At 39.6% G+C, this 20,957-nt stretch overlaps 1 protein-coding gene across 1 annotated transcript; it reads right to left on the bottom strand.

Moving 5' to 3' along the window:
• Window positions 1-5,970: 5,970 nt before the first annotated feature.
• On the bottom strand, window positions 5,971-18,158 carry LOC140244617 (uncharacterized). The gene is made up of 9 exons (XM_072324238.1): window positions 17,987-18,158; window positions 15,897-16,108; window positions 14,496-14,686; window positions 13,545-13,645; window positions 12,255-12,294; window positions 11,593-11,658; window positions 9,893-10,011; window positions 8,236-8,865; window positions 5,971-7,024 (listed from the first exon to the last, which is right to left on the bottom strand). The coding sequence occupies exons 1-9, from the start codon at window positions 18,099-18,101 to the stop codon at window positions 6,174-6,176; spliced, it is 2,325 nt and encodes a 774-aa protein (XP_072180339.1). The 5' UTR covers window positions 18,102-18,158; the 3' UTR covers window positions 5,971-6,173.
• Between the last annotated feature and the right edge of the window lie 2,799 nt (window positions 18,159-20,957).

The following is a 20,957-nucleotide window of genomic DNA, read 5'->3' as shown; positions in this document are numbered from 1 at the left end:
AAAAAAGAGAATAATGCAAGTTCGGGGAAATCATGAAAAGGGTGAATTGGCGGGGGAGAAGAATCTATTCATCAGCCCTCTGCAGAAACATAGTCTGTCGAATGTATTTCTGCCAATAATGTAGGAAAACGCAGAGTTTAACAAAAAGAGAGCAACAAATCTAAGTAGCGTCGCGTTAACACGCTCTAAATCAACTGGATTTACACTGTTGAAATCACATAAGTGTCTGGCTCATAGATTATCTTTTAACTCCGCTTTCAATATGGACCGGACACAAGGAAATGCTAACCTCTTGTCAATGTTTGTGCATGAGTGGGAAAGTGTCATATAGAGACTTGATAGACAATTAAGAGTCTGTTACATTGCATTATCACTTTCTAAGCCATCTTAAAAGAACCAACCATTTTGTTCAGTTATATACAACTACACTGTACAATAACGACAAAAATCACAGACTAGGTTCAGCTGCATAAAACCGTAACCTCCACACCCTCTAATGTCCCCACCCCTACACGACGAACCCAATCATGTACAGACAAATTGAATGGCTTTCAAGTGTTCTGCATACAAGCGCACAAGATAAATAAAATAGAAGTGTTATGTCGAGCAACAAACATAAGAGAGCAATAGGAGATAGTTTCTGTGCTACAATGAGAATGATAATGTTCTTAAGCTTCATTTCTGCTTTGGTGTACTGCCAAGTTTCACTCTTAAGTTTTGCGAATGGCATTAATTGTTAGCATTACATTGATGCCGAAGGATAACAAAACGCTCGCTTTCTATTAAAGTGCACTCCTCTCCTAAGAAAAGGAAAAGCATGCATATGTTTTTATTAAAGCGCAATGTCACATCATGTTCACGATGACTTGAATAAAAACAAATTCAAATCATACAAACGACATGACAGATGTTATATCAAGATGGCACCTAGCATATGCAAGTGGATGAAATGTAGCGAGCAAATATGCAAATCAGAAGACGAAATGATTTCACAACACGACACTCACTGACTTACAATGTACGAATGAATCGTCACAAAATTTTCTTTAACCCATGTACAGGCATTTTTGACACTATATTGTATATCAACAAGGAAAATATGCATTCTCTTTGTGTGTTGTGATAACCTTGCATAGACAACTGGGGGGAAAGGGTTGTAGCTGGTAAATTATTGACCAAAAAAGTGATTTGTACAACAGTACTCTACAGAGTAGATTTGGCACAATATAAATAATATATATAATTATCTTGTACACAATAGGGCGAGTTTTGAATTGATGACATCATAACTTTATGCATTCAAGTGTACTGTGACCAATATTCAGAGAAAACGTGTGAAACTTGAACATTCCTCAACTTTCTTATTTCAGACTTATTATTCATGACACTTCTGGCAATCTGTTCATCTAATAAGGCAGTTCAGATATCCGCTTTGTGCATGAGCAGAAAAAGGTCATTCGTACCAACAGGCATGTTGTTGTTCTTGTTCTCTTGTTTGTTTGTTTCTTGATCACTGAGATAAGCATCTATGATCTGATGATTATTCATGTAATCCTTATAAATGGTACTTGCCAAACTACATCCACCTGACAGAAAGCCTGGTATTTGGTAATACTCACAGAAAAAGTTTGAAAATGCAATCAATATAAAATAATGAAATGGATGCTTCCCAAAGCGTTAATTAATGGACCATTTTGGTCACCATAGGAGCCCTGTTTCACTAACACGGGAATTATATCGGGCCGAACAATAAAGCCAATGTTGACACAGATCAGATCTAGTTGGGAAGGATGCAGAGACATTCTAGATGTATTCTAGAACGTGGTATGGTGGGAGCAAGATATTGTTCCACAATGGCTTTTAGTTTGTGAAAGATTCCTGAGGACTCATTGATTCCCAAATTGTCCCTAAGATCATTTGAATTGAACTAGGGATTTAATTTTATAGCGCTCAGTGAAACAGCCCCTTTGTCTGCATAAGCTGATTCGTTGTGTGAACATGATTGATGAATTTCATAAATTGTTAGTTTGGGCAAGCTTATGTATTACGTTGCTTTAAAAAGCAGTGAAGTGGCTAACCAGTTTAGAATACAGAAAGGTCGTTTGTACTAAAGTGCGTGCACATGAGCTAACCCTGGACAGGCTTATTTTACTCTCATTCAATTACGTCGACTTGAACATGTAATGTGGAATATCATTTTTAGTAATTCTTACTTTGGATGTTTTAATGTTGAACATATCCTACTTTACTCAGTGTTAATTCATACTGTGTGTACTCAAGCCTTCTTGTTGACAAAATGTGGCCCTTTTGTGAGATACAAGGAGATTCATGCATACTAGATGTTTTCAGTTGTTTGTTGTTGTTGTTTTTTGATACCTTACACAGATGATTTTCTTACTTAAGAAGTTGTCCATTGTGCCTGCATTCTTTTTTTTTTTTTTCCATTCAGCATGAAGAATGTCAGACCGGGCATGATAGAATTGAAAATTTGGACTATGGACATCCAGGACTCAATCAGAATTGAGCTGGAGTGCCAAAAGCAGGTGTGTCTAATGCCATTAATTTCTTACAATGACAACAACAAGCAAATGTGAAAACATGAACCAGATGAAGCGTGTAAAATGAGGTGGATTACAGTGCACACATATCTCTTGAAAGCATTACTTGGATTTTCAGCCAGCGCGCTGAGAGCATTGTCAACCTTCTCACATATTTTTAACATTCAAGGTCTTTTCTAATTCATTTTTTCCCTTCCTTCCTTCCTCTATTCTTTTGCTTGGGTGCGGAACAGGCAGTCCTTGAGTGAGACATTCCTAAAGTGGTGCTTAAATGTGTCATGCATTCTATAGTATGATGTCTGCTTCTTGTTACAGTCTGCTTCAGTTCACGTTATTTAGTAGTTTCAGGTAGGAAGATATACATGTATATGAAGAGTTCCTTTCCAAAAGGTGCTAAATCCATTTTCATCAAATTTAACTTTTTCACAGAATTGTATTCATTTGTAGTAGTCCCACACAGTAAACTCGTCGCAGTGCTCAAATTCTTGTGAGAAAATTTAGAAATCAAGCGATGAAAGACGAGTTTTGTTCCAACAGTTGCTAAAGCCAGCGGGAACCAATCAGAAACCAGCGTGCATGCTTGACTGCACTTTGCCCCCACAGTAATGCCAGGCTGGCTAGCCTCCTATTAATTTTTGTGTAGCTTTCCAGATTACACACATACATTGTAAATTATTGCTTGATTATTATCTGTGAAATGCTTCATTTCTATGAATATGAATTCTTTGGAGAGATGGAGAAGGCAGGAGGAAAATGTGTTGGGTTAACGAACCTTTCCAGGAAAATACACACAGTCGCACACCCCAGTCGCTAAACAACATTTACATGCTGCACATTTCCGTGCTGAAAGTTTTGTTCCAAATGGTGCAAAGTCCATTCCCCCCCCCCCCCCCCCCAAAAAAAAGGAGGAAACCATTAATCTTTAGAATTCAGCGTAGACAGGTAGATATTTCCAAGGCACAATTTCTTAATCCCATTATTGGGTACTCCTTTGGGACATAAAGTTATAGCATGATAATGTTTAGAAGCTTGTGAAGTAAAAATCCAGGTTTTTCATCATACCATTAAAGTGGACTTGACACATTTTCGAAAGGAACTCTTCTTATCCTCAAACAATTTCTTTGAATGTCCATGAGATTTCATGTGAAGAAACTGAGCTGACAACGATACAGTCAACCTTGCTTAGTCGACCTCGCATAAGTCGAAGGTCTTTTTAAGTCCCTCCTCTTTATATGCTATTAAATTTAATCCCTCATAAGTCGAATTTTTTCTTAGTCGAAGCTATTTCTTCAGTCCAAATAGATTCGACTTGTGCAAAGTTGACTGTACATGCAGAGTTACCTTTGTCAAATTTCAGACCTATTATCTGCCTGCAAAGGCTGAACACGCTCATTTAACTTCTTTCGGTTTTCTCATGAATTCAAGCCATCAAATGTAACCATCAATAAAGACGTGCTAATTTTTCATGAAGCTTACTTCTAAGAATGTGACTCAGAGTCAATATTTCTACTACACAGTTTCTCATATCAACTTACAGCAATATGTTATGTAGTAAGCTTTAAATGCATTCTAAACATCCCCTTCCAGATAGAAATTACTGCTTTGTAACTAACTACAGGTGTGCACAAATGTATGTGTGAAAGTGTGTGAGTGTGTGCATGCGTGTGTGGATACTTGTGTGATACACACATACACATGTACATTTTTATGTGTATTAACCTATATTAATTTGTCTGGATTGATGAGGAACTATACTTTGTGCAGGGCTAGACATTACAGTGGCCCGGTGGCCCAGTGGCCCGGTGGCCCGGTGGCCCGGTGGCCCAATGGCCCGGTGGCCCGGTGGCCCGGTGGCCCTAAAAATTGACATCCAGCCACCAAATTTATCTTTACGTGGCCTGCTCAGGCAGCTAAAATCCAAAAAGAATTGTCATATTATCTTGGGCCACATTTTTTGGGGGCCACCAAAATGTCAAATTCAAAGATTTCAGTGGTCTAAACGGGTCTAGGGCAATTACCCCCTGGGCAATTACCCCGCACCCTTTCCCTGGCTCTAATCCTAATCCTAATCTTGAACCTAACCCTAACCCTATTCCAAGCTCCTAACCCTAAACCTAACCCTAACCCTAATCTTTACTCTAACCTTACCACTAACCAGTATTTGGCCGGGGGGTAATTGCCCTCTAAACAGGCCACCAGAGGAAAAAAAAAAAATTCAATGTCAAGCCCTGCTTTATGTATACCTCAATGTAGGTCCAACGACAGCAGGTACAAACACAGATTAATCCCCCCCCCCACCAAAAAAAAAAAAAAAAAAAAAAAATCAACAAGGCCATAAAACTATTGAGTCAAGATTGCTTTCCTCCATCTACAGGTTGTACAGCATGCTCCTGGTAATGAAATAAGTCGCATCTAATTTCTTGATATCAATCCTACTGGCAGTATCATTTTTCAACAGGTAAAGTGGAAGCAGCAAATAAGATCGTGTGCCTTGCTTTGATCAGAATAAATTGATACATTTTTGCCACCTTCACATTAAGAAGCCACAACACAAGACAGCTTTTCAGGATTTCTTTAGGATACCATGCTGAAGTAGATGATTAAATGAAGCCCAAATCAATGATGGGGCAAACCCAAAAAATTACAATCCACTTTTCGCATTGATAACACCCAATATGATTAAACCGTGTAAATGCTACTTCAGGGTCTTAAAATATAACATATTAGCTCTATTTTGAAGAAAACCCCATTCAATTTGGTCAAGCCGTCACAGAGAAATGTGGATTGTTGTAAAGCATGTCATGAGTCTGATTCTTCCAAGTGCACTTGGATGCTCTTGGAAATGCATATTAATGTGTGAATACAATAGACAGAACTTCGAGGAAAGGGATTCCTGACATGCTCTCCAAAATTCCTAATTTCTCTTTGACCACTGAAGCAAATCGAATGGGGTTTTCTATAAGATGTGGGCAATGAGTTATAGTTTCATACCCTGAAATTGTATTTGGATTGATTCACTATTTTCAAAGCTATCATTGTTGAGGGTACTGTTGTAATTTTTTGGGGGACATACGGTAGATTAAGCTTTGCAGATTACATAATAATGTGATATGTCACAAGGCTTGCTGTGTACTGGTCAAACATATTCTTTCTGATGCTGCATACATTGGAGGCACAACTTCATTAATCCACACATTACCAGGACAGACTAAGTCAAACCTTTCATTGAAATTAAAAATAAAAAAAAAATCCTTTGTGTAAGTTCTCATGGCACATTTAGAGTACTTGGCAGTAAATGTTAAATTCATTTGCATCATTGCTTCCAATAAAGTAACTTTTTGCCTCTAACACTGCCAAGCTCCCAAACACCTCTAAATATTACAAATACACTGATTCAAAATAATACCAAAACCATCTTTTAGGGCTAAGAAGGCATACAATTGTCTTGTAATATAACTTCTGTCCATATTGCATATTTCATTTGACATCTCCAGAATATCTTTGGTACTGCAAAATGATTGTTCAAAAACAAAAAAGGAATATCATCCAAGCAGATAAGCTGCATGAGTGATACTCGCCTTGGAATGTATTTTCTTTTTCAAGTGGTGGGTTTACTCATCTCTCCACATCAGGGTCTTGGTTGCCATGGCTTACCTCTTCCTGACCCCTAGATACATCTCCTTTCCCTACCGCATCATCCCCTCCAGGGGTGGGCAGAGCTTTGTTATTTAAATCCTCTAGCATAGCCTCTTGCCCCTTTGAAACCATTTCTCCCTCTGTGACCTCCACAGCTCCCTCTGTGACCTCCACGGATGCCGCCGTTTTGCCTCCGTCTCGGCCCTGTGGCTCCTCTTCCAGCTCGCCCACAGTCATCTCTTCCATTTCAGAGACCAAGAGACCTCCATCCTCCCGACCTTCCCCGGCTCCTTCCTCCCCGGACGGTGCTGGTGCCGTATCTTGGATGACAGCTGCAGCGCCCTCTATAGGCGTGGCTGCCTCCTCCTGATGCTCACTTTGCAAATTTTGATTGTCCGCTTCCTTCTGATTGCACTGCTCCTCATCCTCCTCCACATCTTTCTCCTTCCCCTCCGGGTCCATCTCAATCAGCCTCTCTTTGTCCTCCCGTGGGCTACCTACCACCACCTCCTGACTGCGAGGGGTGGGATCCACGTCCCCTTCTGTGTGGGGGGAGTCCATCTTTTCATCTCCGCCCGAGACACCATCTATGTGCACTGAGATCTTATTGTTGGCAGCAACATCCTCCTTAATCCCCTCTGCTGATGTCTCCGCAACGCCTGCCTCTGGCTTGCTCTTGTTATTGTTATTTCTGTTGCGGCCCTTGAGGGAAGACCGTCGGCCTGACTTTGCTGCCGTCTTCGGGCGTGTCACACCAGACTGCTTCGGGCTGTAGTGAACTTTGCTTTGTGGCGAGTGACCCTTGTCCTGCATCATATTCATCTGTGTGCCTGTACAAGGTGCAGAAATAGGAATAGATATAAACATCTTTCAAGTCACTGCACTTATGTGTTGTTTGTTTGTTATTTGCTATGGCTAAACTAATAAGAAAACGAGAAAAGCACTCTGAGAGCGCAGACCGCTGCCAAGCAGCTACTTTCCACCGATGATCTTGCTCTTTCCAAAGAGATTTTTCTCCTCTCCACACCTGGAGAAAAGCTCTTTGGGCTCTTCCATAGAGATCAGTGATTTCCACCCATAGGTATATATGCTGAAAAATTGCCCGATTTCTTAATATAGAAGCCTTTGTTACGTCATAAACCCTCAGCTGCGCGGTGCGCCTCGCCCTAGCAGCTTGAACTCCCAAGTTCATTGACCCTACCTGCCAAAATATCAAAAATCCTTCATAAATTCCCCCAAAATTCTCAGATCACTACGAAAATTTAACCATCTTTTACTTGTGTCATTCTCAACCTTTCCTGTAAGTTTCATCAAAATCCGTTGACTACTTTTTGAGTTATTTTGCACACGGACAAACAAACTAACAAACAAACAAACCAACGGTAACGAAAACATAACCTCCTCCCTTGGCGGAGGTAATAAATATATAACTTTTCCCATAAACAGGCATAACTGTACACCGCTGTTATCATATCACATGTCAAATGTATTGATTTCACTTATAATGGTGAGTATTTCATAGCATCTGACACAAAGTAGATCCCCAAAAGAGTTGGCATCATCATTTTTCTTCTTTTTCTAACAGTACAATGAACTTCATGATCCCATCTTTAGGAACACAAATCCTGTGGAGGGCCCAAACCCAGCACTTAAACATGTGGTGAGAACTTTATATGCCATATCTTTGTCTCAATCCTTCTGGCATTTATAATGGAAACAAGCACTTAACCTGTTGAAGACTTGTCTCAAGTATTCCTGAGCTGGGGTGAATGGGAATTAAATGCATGTTGTAGGAAAATCAGTCCATCTTCAGTGGGTTAATATAAATTCACTGTATAGCTTGTGATTGTACATTTAAAGCATTTAAACTGTGCAAACATAGAGGAAGAAGTCAGCCCATCTACACCTAACCCACGAGTATCTATATACTCATGGATAGATCTTGAAACATGACACGCAATGGTTCGTACTGTGTGGAATTTTTGTGACTGCCAGTATTCTTTGAGGAGAGTTTTGATTTAGAAAGATGTTAAGTACATACCAAGTATCCGGAGATGGTACTGCTGAACTAGCATCAGATCTCCTGCTTCTTTCTTGCTGTTCCTCTGTCTGTGATAGTGTTCAGGCTCATCCGAATAGCGCCCTCTTGTGACGCCATGTGTCCACTTCCTTCTGTTGGGTGCTGACTTGATATTGCGGCCATGGAAGTGGACAGGGACACCGCTCTTGACCGCTGCACCTTCCTGGCAGAGAACGCAAGAGTCGCAGCTGCTGACCGCGGACCTCGTCAAGCTGGTCGTGCTCCGTTGTTGTGGTGTCGAGCTGCCAAACTGGATGGGCTTCGTCTGGAGCATGCCGCTGTCTTCCATTGGGCGTGACTTCTGGTCTCGCCCGTTGCCGGGTGTGGCAGGTCCGGCGAAGGGCTCGCTGCCGGGTGCAGCGGAGCGAGGGAGGGGATCGTTGCGTGTGGAGACGGTGAAGAAAGACTCTCGGCTCTCGTTCGGGGTGGGGCTGGGGGCACTGGCGATGGAGCCAGAGGTGCCCCATGCCTGTCGCGCCTTGGCAGGAGGTTGTAGGTGACTGCGACTGTGAAGACTGGACGTGGACTGGCAGAGGCTGTTTGGCTCTGAGGCAGACACTTCAGAATGGCCAGCACTGGAGGAAGTATTTCCTGGTGAACAGTAGACACAAGATAACACGCAAAATTAGCTTCACATTACACCGTATACGTCTTTAAACAATCTGACTGAAATAGGGCAAAAGCAACAGCATATTCACTGACATGTTCACATTTTAAAATTCATAATACTATATTAGCATATGTGACCCGCCACAACAAAAGGGTCCGAAAGTCGCTGGCGGCTGAGCCGGGGAAATCGAGTTTACAGTCAGATCATCAAAATCGGTCAAAACCATCAAATTTCTGTTTTTGACATAATTTTGCAGTCTGATGTTTCGTCTATTATGTGCTGAAATTTCGAAGCTAAATGATCAAAGAAAAGGCAATTTTAGCAAATAAGCATTTTTCTGAGCCATGATTTTCTCACTTTCAACGGATCAGAAACTTGTCCAAAGATTTGGATTTTGCGCCACAGATAGACTCTGCCCCTAGTAACGAGGGAGAGATCTTATTGGTCAGTGCACGGCATCTTATACTGATTGGTCGCATGCGTACACAGCTGGCGCTAAGCTTGAATGAACATAGCGGAGGTTGCTAGGAGCATGCCTTCTATTGTCAAGAGATGAAAACCGTCTTACCTTCCCCTGATTAAGACTGCGTTGGTAGGAAAACTTTGAAGGTGGTTTTCTCAAAATGCTGATTTCCTAGACTACTCGACATGCTCTCATAAAATCATTGATATCTCGGTAACCAAGTACTTTTATGAGTCGTGTTATATATGAAATTAAAGCGTAAGAGTAAGGGAATAATTTTAATTTTCAGAAAATCGACCTTCCCCGAGTTTCGGATCCTTTTGTTGTAGTGGGCCATACACAAGTATGATGCCTACGACTAAAATCTTTTTCTATGGCTGATTTCACAAAATATCCATGCTAAACCCTATCTCTGGTTTGAGCATCGACTGCACTCATATAAAGAAAAGAACGGACCACATTAAAGTTGTAAAACTGCCATGCCAGTCTCGGCACTGAGATATGTACAGCTACTCATTTCAGGTAATAGCGTCTTCGTATCTCACCCTTGTGTCCTAGCAGTGATTCTTGGTTTGTTCCTGGCTTCAGGAAGCAGTGCTGGGGATTGTCCCTAGAGACGTACAGACCAACCTTGTTGTAACACTTAGAGTCCCTGTAGTAGGATCTGATAGAAAAACAAAACCAGAACAAAAGTGCATCTAACATAAATACTATGGAACACACACAGCAGTTTAGTTTCAGGACCACAGCACAACTACCTCATCTTGTTAACACAGCATATCGTTCAGATGCGTGTTTCTTCACTTTGTCTCCCTCTACAAATTAAATTTGTTAAGATCGCAACTGCTGATTTGTAAATTACAGATCAGCAGTTGCGATCTTAACAAATTTAATTTGTAGAGGGAGACAAAGTGAAGAAACTCGCATCTGAACCTTCACCCCTCTGAATAATATCTTTCTTTCATTTGATATGCCTTGTCCGCCGTGGACTACTTAACATAACAATGTCGGAATTTCGGAGCTTGGGTATTTGTTCCATGTTCATCGTGTCACTGCCGGCAACCAGGGACAGCCTGGTGGTAGTGTCGCTGCCCGGAAAGCAGTAGATGACAGGTTCGAGTCCCGCTGGTTCCTTTTTTCCGACATGTTTGTTAATTTACAGATCAGCAGTTGCGATCTTAACAAATTTAATTTGTAGAGGGAGACAAAGTGGAGAAACTCGCATCTGAACCTTCACCCCTCTGAATAATATCTTTCTTTCATAGCATATCGTTGCTTGGGTGACACCTTGCATCTCAAATTTTGGTGAAAATCACTTTTTTTTTTATTAATCATCAGATAATCAGTTAAGTGATGTCCTATTCAAATCCCAGCTGTCTAGCCCCCAAAATAAAACCACCATGGCATGCCTAAGGGAAGGAAATCCCATTTGTTATCGTGCTTTGGCTACCATGTGTTTTTACTCTCCTGCACTTCTGGCTATTTTGAGATACAAGGTTTTGTCACATCAACAGTGATATATAGTTGCTACATACTGCTTTGAGGAAAAGTGAAACTTCAAATTCCATATTTTTTTTTTTTTTTTTTTGGTTCAGGTTTAATTTAGAAGAAAACTTCATTCATTTGACTTTACTATGTTCATCTGATCCAACTTGATCATGGTGTTGAATTGTATTTCAAATAAACAAACAAAATATTACTGATTGAAATCTAATATTCTTGTGTTAAATGTTATTTTTTCAAGTTTAGGCTCAGGTGTTATTTACAAGAAAAGATGAAAAAGAGTGTCATTGATCACATCAAAATGTGAAGTGACATGTAACCTGCATGCCAATGTTGTTTGTTGGGTTTTTAAGCAGGGTCTTGTGGCATTTGATAAAAAAGAAAAAGAAAAGAAATCACACAAGTTGTTATCAATCAAAACATAACAAGATACAGACACAGCTGTGAGATGTTTTGGGATTATTTTGACTGGCTAATAGCCAACATTTATTTTTTATTCTGCAGCTTGTCAGCCATCAAATGATCAAGAAAAACAATAAAATATTAAGTACGAGTAGGACTGACAAGGAAGTAACACATGACAAACTCAAATACAATAGCAAAAATAACACATGAAAATCTTAAAAGTCAGTGAAATTTTCCCAAAATTTGCCATGTCAGAAACACACTAGAGTTCATCAAAACTGGCCGATTACTATACAATTACCTGTATTCATGTAAAATTTTTCATTTTCAGCAATACCTGTTGTATCTCGCTCCAACCAGAAACTGATGAACGGTCTCTCCATCCTCCGTAAGGGGCTGTAAACTTGAGTGGGTTTCATGAAAATTCAAGACATATTTGAGTAAGTTTTGCAGTAAATCCAAGACAAACTTGAGCATGTTTCAAGATACAATCAACCAAGACAAACTTGAGTAGGATTCAAGACAATGTCTACCACGGTAGTCCCACCTGGTCACATTTGAGTTTGCATTTGAATTCTTAGCTAGGAAAAATTTAGGAGTAGCCAATCTTTCCCAAGGGAGCCATGGAGTTGGGTGAGCAGTGAACTGATACTTGCCAAGTTTCAAAAAGCTCTCATGGTACAGGAAATGATTTGTTTAAATTCATTTAACCATTTTATTGATTTGTGTGTTTTTGTTTTTTTTTCAAAGACACAACAAACATGTGACCAATATGTTGGCCTCCAAAACAGGTTTGCTCATTCAAATTCTACAAGCTTTACCCCATGTTACTTTGGCCTGTCGACATTACTGACCCGTTGGCTACAGGATTGGGTGTCCCAGTCCTGTATCATCCCTATGAGGAATTACAATTACTCAGGGGTTATGGGTTAAATGATGGTAGTAGGCTGAGCCTTGAATTCATGGAAATGAGAGTGAGGTGTGGAGATAAACACTTACTCATCTGGAACATCCACAGATTTGTACTTCTCCTCCCTCTCTGTAACATCAATAAATAAAAAGACACTTGTGTGTCATTAGTGTGTTTACAGCAGAGTAGGTTTCCCATAGGAATAGAGCGTACACTGCACATTCATTGTACTCATACATACACGTGTCTAAGAGTACCCCTTTCCCTTTAACTTAATTAGTGTTTTGATGTATGGTTGAAGCTAATTTGAAACATGGAAGTGCATGTCTATTATGGATAGAGTATCATGTTGAAGGTGTAATAACATTCAGAGCTTTGGTGCCTGTATCACCACAAATTTTGTTTCACTTAGGTCTGAAGAAGCAAGAGAGTCACGATGCATTTGCAGTCCAGTATCCATTTCTATTCAAACAAAATCATGTGTCCTGATTTCTCATATTTGCTTCCTGATTGAGCACAAAGGATGCATCCTGCAACAACATATTGTGTGAATTCATGTCAATCGATACACCACTTGATTTACAACAACACCTGTATAATATCCTTGGCACCGGTAAGGCAGCATCACCACACCAGGGCCGTCTTTTTGTGCTTTATGTTTGCTTCCTGATTCAGCGAAAACAGAATGCACCTTGCAACAACACATTGTGTAAATTCAGATGTCATTGATATGGGCACATGATAACAACAACACCTGTATAATATCCTTGGCAGCATTACAGTTCCAGGGTAGTCTATTTAATTCTCTTTCTTTTTTTTTTCCTTCAGTGTTTTTGGCAAGAATGTGAGGAGAGTCTTTGCATCACAAATTATGGCAGACATGCCATGCATGGTGTGTGACAGAAATGACATTTTTGTGCCTATTTTCCGTTATCTTATAATAAAGCTTCCATTTGTCAGTCATGACATCCCTCTTCTCACTTTCATTGTTTGTTCTAATAATCATGTTTTTGTTTCTTCTTTTTTTTAAAGGGAGGGCATGAATCTTCATACACACACACACACACACACACACACACACACACACATATATATATATATGTATATATATATAGATATTTTTTTTAACATATATATGTATATATGTATATATATATATATATATATGGATAGATAGATATACTGGGGAAGGTGAATTGCTGATTAATTGTCACATTGACATAAATGGTATCAGAGTTGTAGCTTTCGTTGCTCTTGATGCGGTTGTTGTAAAGTTTTCTTGACTACATGGAGACAATGCACCCCAACTCATTCATTGGTTCATTCATTTTTCTATTCGACAAATTTAAAAAATACAAAATATGAAAAAATAAACTCACTTAGAGCTTGCTCCTGCAGGAAATGAATGTCATCCCGTATCTCCAGTTTGGCCTTCTCTGGCCCAGGGGCCGACCTGGATCTGTGCCTCGCCCTCAGCAAGCTGAAAAACAAGAATGAGAATTTGAACAGACTCACCACAACTAAGCTGCATGCCCACTGCTGGCAAAAGTGTCAACTGGGGGTTCAAGATAACTATCAGCTAGGTATCATAAAGAGCAAATGATATTGTAGGCATGGGGACTATGAGGCATAGGCTCATGTACTGCGATATCCTCAGCTTAAGATTTGACAAGTGCTGTGATGTCTTCAGTTTCAAATTCAGTGACATAAGATGCATCTATCTCTTCCCTATCAAAGAGATGGTATACGATGTAGTTTTGGTGGAGACGGGGGATTAAGATTTTAACTTTTTGTGAGATAAGTAGAAACCACTTATGAATATCAAAGAGCATACAATTCTGATAGAAATTCAAAGTTTACTTGATGAAAATTGATTTTTGACATGGGCTAAGATATCCAAAGTCAAAGTAAGACAAAGTGGTCCTAATAAAAGGTAGGTCCCACCTTTTGAAAGACCTCTTTGTTTTTGGTTATCTCAACCATTTCAAAAACAGTTTTCATCGAATAAACTTTGAACTCCTTTTATAATTGTACGTTCTTTCATATTTCATTAAAGGTCACCCATTATCTTGCAAAAATGGTGAAAACCTAAAACCCCATCTCAACCAAAACTATACCATTCTTAACTTCTCCCCTTTCTGTCTTCCTCCAAAGCCTCTGCATCTTCTTCCTCTCGTCTGCTTCCATACTATTCCTGATTGCCGTCCTACCTTCCATTCTTCTCCCTTCCCCCATTTTCCCTCCCATTCTAATCTTGTCCATTTATTCAACCTCTCTTTCATTTTCTTCCTCCTCTATCTCGCTTTCATGCACACAAATAGTTCACCGACCTTGTGCGAGTGGGTCTCCCGTGTCGAATGTCCACCAGCTTCTCGGACTGGCCGGGCATCTCTGTGGCCGTGAGATACTGGTGGAGGCTGAGGCCTTGTTGGTATTCTCTCTCGCCTCCTTCCTCTCTCTCGACATGGAACCTGGACTGTGCTTTCTGGTAGACTGGAAGAACGCCATCCTGCTGTTCTTGCTATGATGGAGAAAAACAATAAATGCCAAAAATATACTTCCATTCCATTTTAGTTCAAATACATTTTTAAAAGGTAGGGAATCCCATTTGCATGCCTTAAATGAAGAGTTGTATAAATACAGTGGTATGTTGAAGAGAGTATCATTTTAGAAACTCCCATAAAGTATTGAAAGTGGAAGGTAACATTTAGTACATTTTTATTGACCATTAGATTTTGAATTGAATTTTTTTCGGGGCTCACCGTAAATTCCAGTACATTACTAGGCTACCTTTGCAGACCCATGCACTGCATGTGTGTCCATCATGTATATTTTGTGAAGAAAGTTCATCAAAACTTACAAACATTTCTATACACATTCTTGCCACGCACTCTATATGTTATTACATCAGCTCTTATACTTTTAGATTTGTGTTTATAGATAAAAGATACAGAAGACTGCAACAAAAAGGCTTAAGTGTGGCTGACACACAGAACTACTGAGTAGTTGAGTTTTGTGCATTATTCAAATTGTAGATAACTGTTGACTTCCAAATTTCTCAGCAGTGGCCTAAACAAGTCCCCTGAGGTTCATATTGAATGTTTTGCTGCATTTTGGGAGGTCTGTAAAAGGTATCCCCTACCTTTAAGTGCCAATACAGTATTTCAAATGGATTGAAAAAAAAAATGGTCATGAAATCTGGCAAGACTCATACTATACTACAAAAAGCACTCTCATTGACAAAGTTGGGTTCAACAGAAAATGACCATCTTGGCATTTCAAAATGAAATCTATTCATTTTCCAAATTAACATTCAACAGCAACATTTTACTACCTGTTCCAATGGATTCTAATGACACAATTTTAGTTGTACTAATGAAATAATGAGATGATTAGATATTATTATAAATGTGTGTAACAGATAAATTCTTTAAAACCATGTAGTTTCAACTATTCCCCTTTCTACCATCAGTACTATGACCATGAATTAAAAAAAAAAAAATCACACAATATATCTGTAGGTTCTCATGCCTGATTCCCTTCCCTTCAAAGCAAAGATTGTGGCATATGTGTAATAATCTTGTTTTAGACAATAGAGGGTCTACGTATTCACGTGTTGCTTTGAGCCCTCTCACATGTAGTTGAGAAGTCATCATTCATATAGATCTAGATCACAGTGTCCAAGTTACAAAAGATGGCAAACTCAAACAATCGACGCCTTCATCACAGACCTTGTTGCTACCGAGAAATCGCTGCACCATGAGGGGCTGCTCTCCCGTGTGGTTCTGCTCCTTGTTATACTTGCTGATCCAGTGCGGAGAGACGCCATGCTTGTTGTCCACCTCCATCTGCCTAAATACCATTTCCTTCACATCGCACAGGAAGTCAGTTGGCCGATCCGAGGAGAAGGCATTGATGGATGGTGGATAGTGGTTGGAAATACCTGATTGCGGTGCAAAAATTACAATAAGAGGAGGGTATACTTTAGACTGCAGTGGCAGATCCAGGGGGGGGGGGGCGCAACCGGCGCACGCCCCCCTTTATTTTTCGTCAAAAGCAAAAGAAATAAAAAGAAAAAAATGAAATGAAACCCGAAAGTGGCACCAGAAATATTAGTTGCGCCCCCCTTTACAGAATTCCTGGATCCGCCCCTGGACTGTAGACGGTCTAAAAGATGACTGATATTCCATTATATTTGCAAAAGGTTGATTCCACTACATTTGCAAAAGGTTGTCTAGAGTAAAACCACCAGTTTTTGGACACTTAAGCTTTTCTGCAATACTTGTTCACTCAAAATTATATTTACAACAATGTATATTAAATATATCAAACTACTTTTATCTCAGTGTTAATTTTGTTAAATACATCATAAAATTTCACAAAATCCCCCAAAATTATCCCCTTGATAATCCACCAGAATTCATCCGGGCTCTCTAGAATCTGGACACGTGCTGTGCGCATTCAATGTCGATGTGCATACAAGGCCACTGAGAAACGTGCCACGCAATACTTTATTGGCGCAAGGTTGCTTCGGGGATGTTGTGGTGCCCATTGGTGTCCAAATTCTGGTGAGTCAGGATTTGCATTTAACCCCTGCACATTTAGTCACTGCATCGGCACATACAGATATTTTTTATTTTTTTTTTGAAGTGGGATTTTGTGTGTGTTTGACTTTGAGGACACCATCACACTCTGAGCTTGCGGTAAGTAAAAAATCTTGCAACAGAACGGCGTATTTCCCAATTTTTAGCGCTTTTTCGGTGGCCCAGATTCTTAATATGGGACTTTAAATTAACTCTCATCATGCGCTTTGGAAAAGTTCTGCCGATTCTGCATTTTTTTATGACAAAATTCAGGATTTCAGATGAATTTTGGAGGTGACTAAGGCATTTCCTGTTGTAACACTAACACTTAGGCTAACAGGTTAAATGACTGTTGCAAGTATGTGAAATGATGTGATATGCGTGTGTTGTGACAGTAGAATTTTCTGGCTTGCGATAAGTGAGAAGTGTCCAGATTTTGGAGGCCGGCCAAAAACTGGGGGCTTTGCTCTAGAATCTGGTACACTATGTTCTAGACGCCTACTTGTATTACTGTGGTCTAGCACTATAGATCTCTAGGGCCTACTAGAATCTAACGTCATAGAACCTACTTTGATGTAGAAGTTCTAGCTCTTATTAGTATATTACATTTGTTTGCTGGTACAGTGGTGGTGTCTAGCTCGTTATAACTTTCCATAACGTTTAGATTTTTCTAGAACCTCTAGAAACTCTAGTGCATTCCCAATCAATGAATAACTTTATAAGCCTGCGTCGCGTCGAGTTCACCTTTTTCTTTTTTGAATGTTTTTTACACTTTCAAGAAAAGGCAAAAACAAAAAACAAAAAATAAAAACAAAAAACTGTCCTGAATTCGGAAGTGAAAAGTTTCGCCTTGCACCTAACGACAACCTATTCTTCCACATTCATGAATCATAATAACGCGTGTAACGTTAGACATTCTCCTTTTAGGCCTAGATTTCTAGACTGAAACAATCTGACAACCACGAGGCAGAGTCTATTTTATGCTAGAAAGTAAGAAACAAGTAAATAGACCCGTTGTTCTAGTTGAGGTGAGCATGATTGGGTACTACTACTAACCCCAGAGCGCCGCCTGCACTAAGGCGCGTGGGAGCCCGGACGGATCGACGCTGCTGCGTTCGGGCTGCGCTGGTCGCAGTTCACGCTACCGGGTACAGGTACGTGTTCGAGTGAGTCACACAGAAATCTTTATGTGGGACCAAGTAACGTAACGCTGTTTACGTTTCATGTTCTGCACTCACCTTTCCTACCTCCATAGGGGCGAGTTCCATATTCTTCACCTGCTTTCTTTGGCAGCACCAAATTCATATACACCCTGGCATCTCTTCCCGATGGCTGACTCCTACCTTTTTTCATTGTTTTTCTCCAACTTCCTCATGTTTTCAAAACTTCAACGCTTTTTCGAGTTTCGCGTTCTTCGATTCTTCATGATAGTCATGATAGTCAGTGAGATATCAATCCGCGAAGTAGAAATATTTCATATGTTTTCACTTTTCGTCTCTAAAATAGCTTTAAACGTCTCAAATATTTCTTAAAATGTCACCATAGTGGATAATAGTTTGATTTCATTTGCATAATAGTCGCATCAATCAAGTTGTGATCAAAGCGAAACCTGTCGCGTATGAATATTTAGCGGCGATACGTCTACATAGCAACAGCAGAAAAACTTTCGATCAATGAAACGTCTGGAACCAGACAGGGAAAAGTAGGTCGTCCAGCAAAACGGCGGTCGCAGCGGTACCGTAGGATAAAACGCTTTCGACACGTCTTCAATGCTTGCCTGTTGCCGTCATAAATTATGCATATTATGGGATCGATGTCTTTGTGAAAAATTGAGTTACTCTCGCAACATGATCAAAGCAAAATTCTGGTGACAATGAATTGAATTACACCTGTTCTTCCGTATCTGTACAGGCAAAGAAGGAATCTTCCCGTGCACACAGTCATTCTTCAGTTTTCACAAAGTCAATCTCAACTACTCAATCAATGATAATGATTATTCTTTAGACCGCCAGCCACTATAACGTAAGGTCACTGGGGACTCTTTTGAGGTTAGTGGTTGGGAAAGGTCAATAAAAACCCCTATCATACTTACAATATCGAAGCGGAAGCTAAAAAAAAAACAAAACAAAACAAAACTTTAATTGAAAGAGTAGAAACAATCTCCAAGAGCAAAATAAAATCCGTTTTCTAAATGTCCTAACTGTTATGAATTTCTTGCAGTCTGTCTGCTGAAAATGTGCAGTTTATTTGGTATCAACCGCTTTCATGTTTCTGCAATCGCCATTTCTTCTCACTCATTTGCGCTGGTATGTGAAAGCCTTGTGGAGTTTACATCCATCTATCAAAACAAATGTCAAATTGAATCATATTATATTGCCCATGTCAAAGTGGGTGTAATGTAGGACATAACAATCTCTCTCATCGCACCTAATGCCTTGACCAGCGACGAATGACATGTAGCTTTTGTCATTACGTAAATACGAAATACAGAGAAAAGGTGAAGAAGACAATAAAGAAGAGGGAGGAAGGGTAAAAGGAGACTGGGTGCGTTATGGATAATTTGCTTATGTAGTTTGCTTTTTTTTCAGCGTCTGTCATATCCAGGTAGTTGTAAAAAGGCCTAGCGTCTCACTTGGAGCAGGGAGGTGACCCTGGTTGCAGTGCCTGAAGAAATAAGAAGAAAACGACCCGACGAATCGTAGCGAAGTCGTGTGACATTCACAGCGAGTGCCGTCTCGGCGGTCTACTCTGTTCAGCAGCACGCCACCTACGACAAACTTGGTGATAGTAAATGCTCTCTTTCTAGATGAAGAATTTGGTCACTGACGAAATGGAAATGATCTTTTTTTTCTCTCCCTTCGTTCCATCCTTTATTTTCAGTCCTTGGCGAGATAACCATCAACCTCCTCAAAGATACCAAATGGTGGTGATATCTAACCCCCCCCCCCCGCAAAAACCCCACATTTTCAGTTTTGATGGCCAATGTCTTGTATCAGTACCTGAATTTTGAATTGAAACACGTCTAATATATGTATCTTGTAATTGAATTACATGTATATGTAATAGCTAAATCAGTTTTCTTGACTTGTTTTATATTGATTCACTAGGTGCTTTCATTCATCTGTCAATCAAATTATCTATCTATCTATCTTTTTATCTGTCTGTCTATCGATCTATCTTTCTGTCCATCTGTATTGTATTCAAAGAATATCAAATAAACAAAATCAAGAGGGAAAAGTTAGATGAATCATGATATGCATCAAAAGCTATCAGCTACACAAAAATGAAAAGATATACCTATGTGTATGGGGTTTGATGAATTTGATATTAAAGGGGTAGTACAGTATTGGTGGAGATGAGAATGGGGCTTTTAACTTTTTGCAAGATATATAGAAAGCACTTATGTTATAGTACAGAGCATACCATTTTAAGAGGAATTCAAAGGTTATTTGATGAACATTGGGTTTGGAATGACTGAAACTTCCAAAAACAAAGTAAAACAAAGCGATCGTAATAAAGTGTGGGTCCCACACTTTATTAGAATCGCTCTTTTTTGGATATCTCAGTCATTTCAAAACCAAATCTTATCAAATAAATGTTGAATTCCTCAAAGAATTACATGTTCTTTCATATTTTCATAAGAGGTTTCTCGTTATCTCACCAAAAAATGTTAGAAACCTGAAATTAGGTCTTAACCAAAACTGTACAATCCCTTTAATGTTTGTTCACACATATTCAACTGAAAATGAATGTGATTGTTAACCTAAACTTTTCTCCCTCCATCCATCATGGAAGTCTCCTGCTTTTTCAGTTTTGCATTACTTGCTTGCGACTTAAGATTTACAAAGGTGATTCAAATTTAAACCATGGTTATGAAAATTTCTTCTGCATAAGATAATACAATTGACAGATTGCATGTGCCATCAGGCATCCAGTAACAAAAAGGTATACCTTTTTTTTTTTATAATTTCATTTAGGACAATGGTCTAAATTTGTACCATGGTCTAGGTTTAAACCACCTTCATGAATTCGGGCCAGAGTTTACACACTCACTCACATTATTCACAACCATCACACTGTCATCTTTGTTTGTCTATCTATGTGTGACCTGCATCACAAAACTCTAAATACACTGTACAATAGTTGTGCTACAAAAGATTAGTCTTTGAAGCTGACATTCTGAAGAATAGGAGCATCTCGGCCTTTAAA

Source organism: Diadema setosum, chromosome 21, assembly GCF_964275005.1.
Source record: "Diadema setosum chromosome 21, eeDiaSeto1, whole genome shotgun sequence".
NCBI classification, from domain to species: domain Eukaryota; kingdom Metazoa; phylum Echinodermata; class Echinoidea; order Diadematoida; family Diadematidae; genus Diadema; species Diadema setosum.
This window is presented reverse-complemented; position numbering and strand designations above follow the sequence as displayed.

Bases quoted from the DNA above. Each gene is read 5' to 3' on its own strand.
- LOC140244617 (XM_072324238.1), bottom strand. From the start codon at position 18,101: ATGAAAAAAGGTAGGAGTCAGCCATCGGGAAGAGATGCCAGGGTGTAT. The intron at 11,659-12,254 runs GTAAGTGTTTAT...AACCCACTCAAG, and splicing joins TCTGTGGATGTTCCAGATGA to TTTACAGCCCCTTACGGAGG. The intron at 7,025-8,235 runs GTATGTACTTAA...CACCTTGTACAG, and splicing joins GTACCATCTCCGGATACTTG to GCACACAGATGAATATGATG.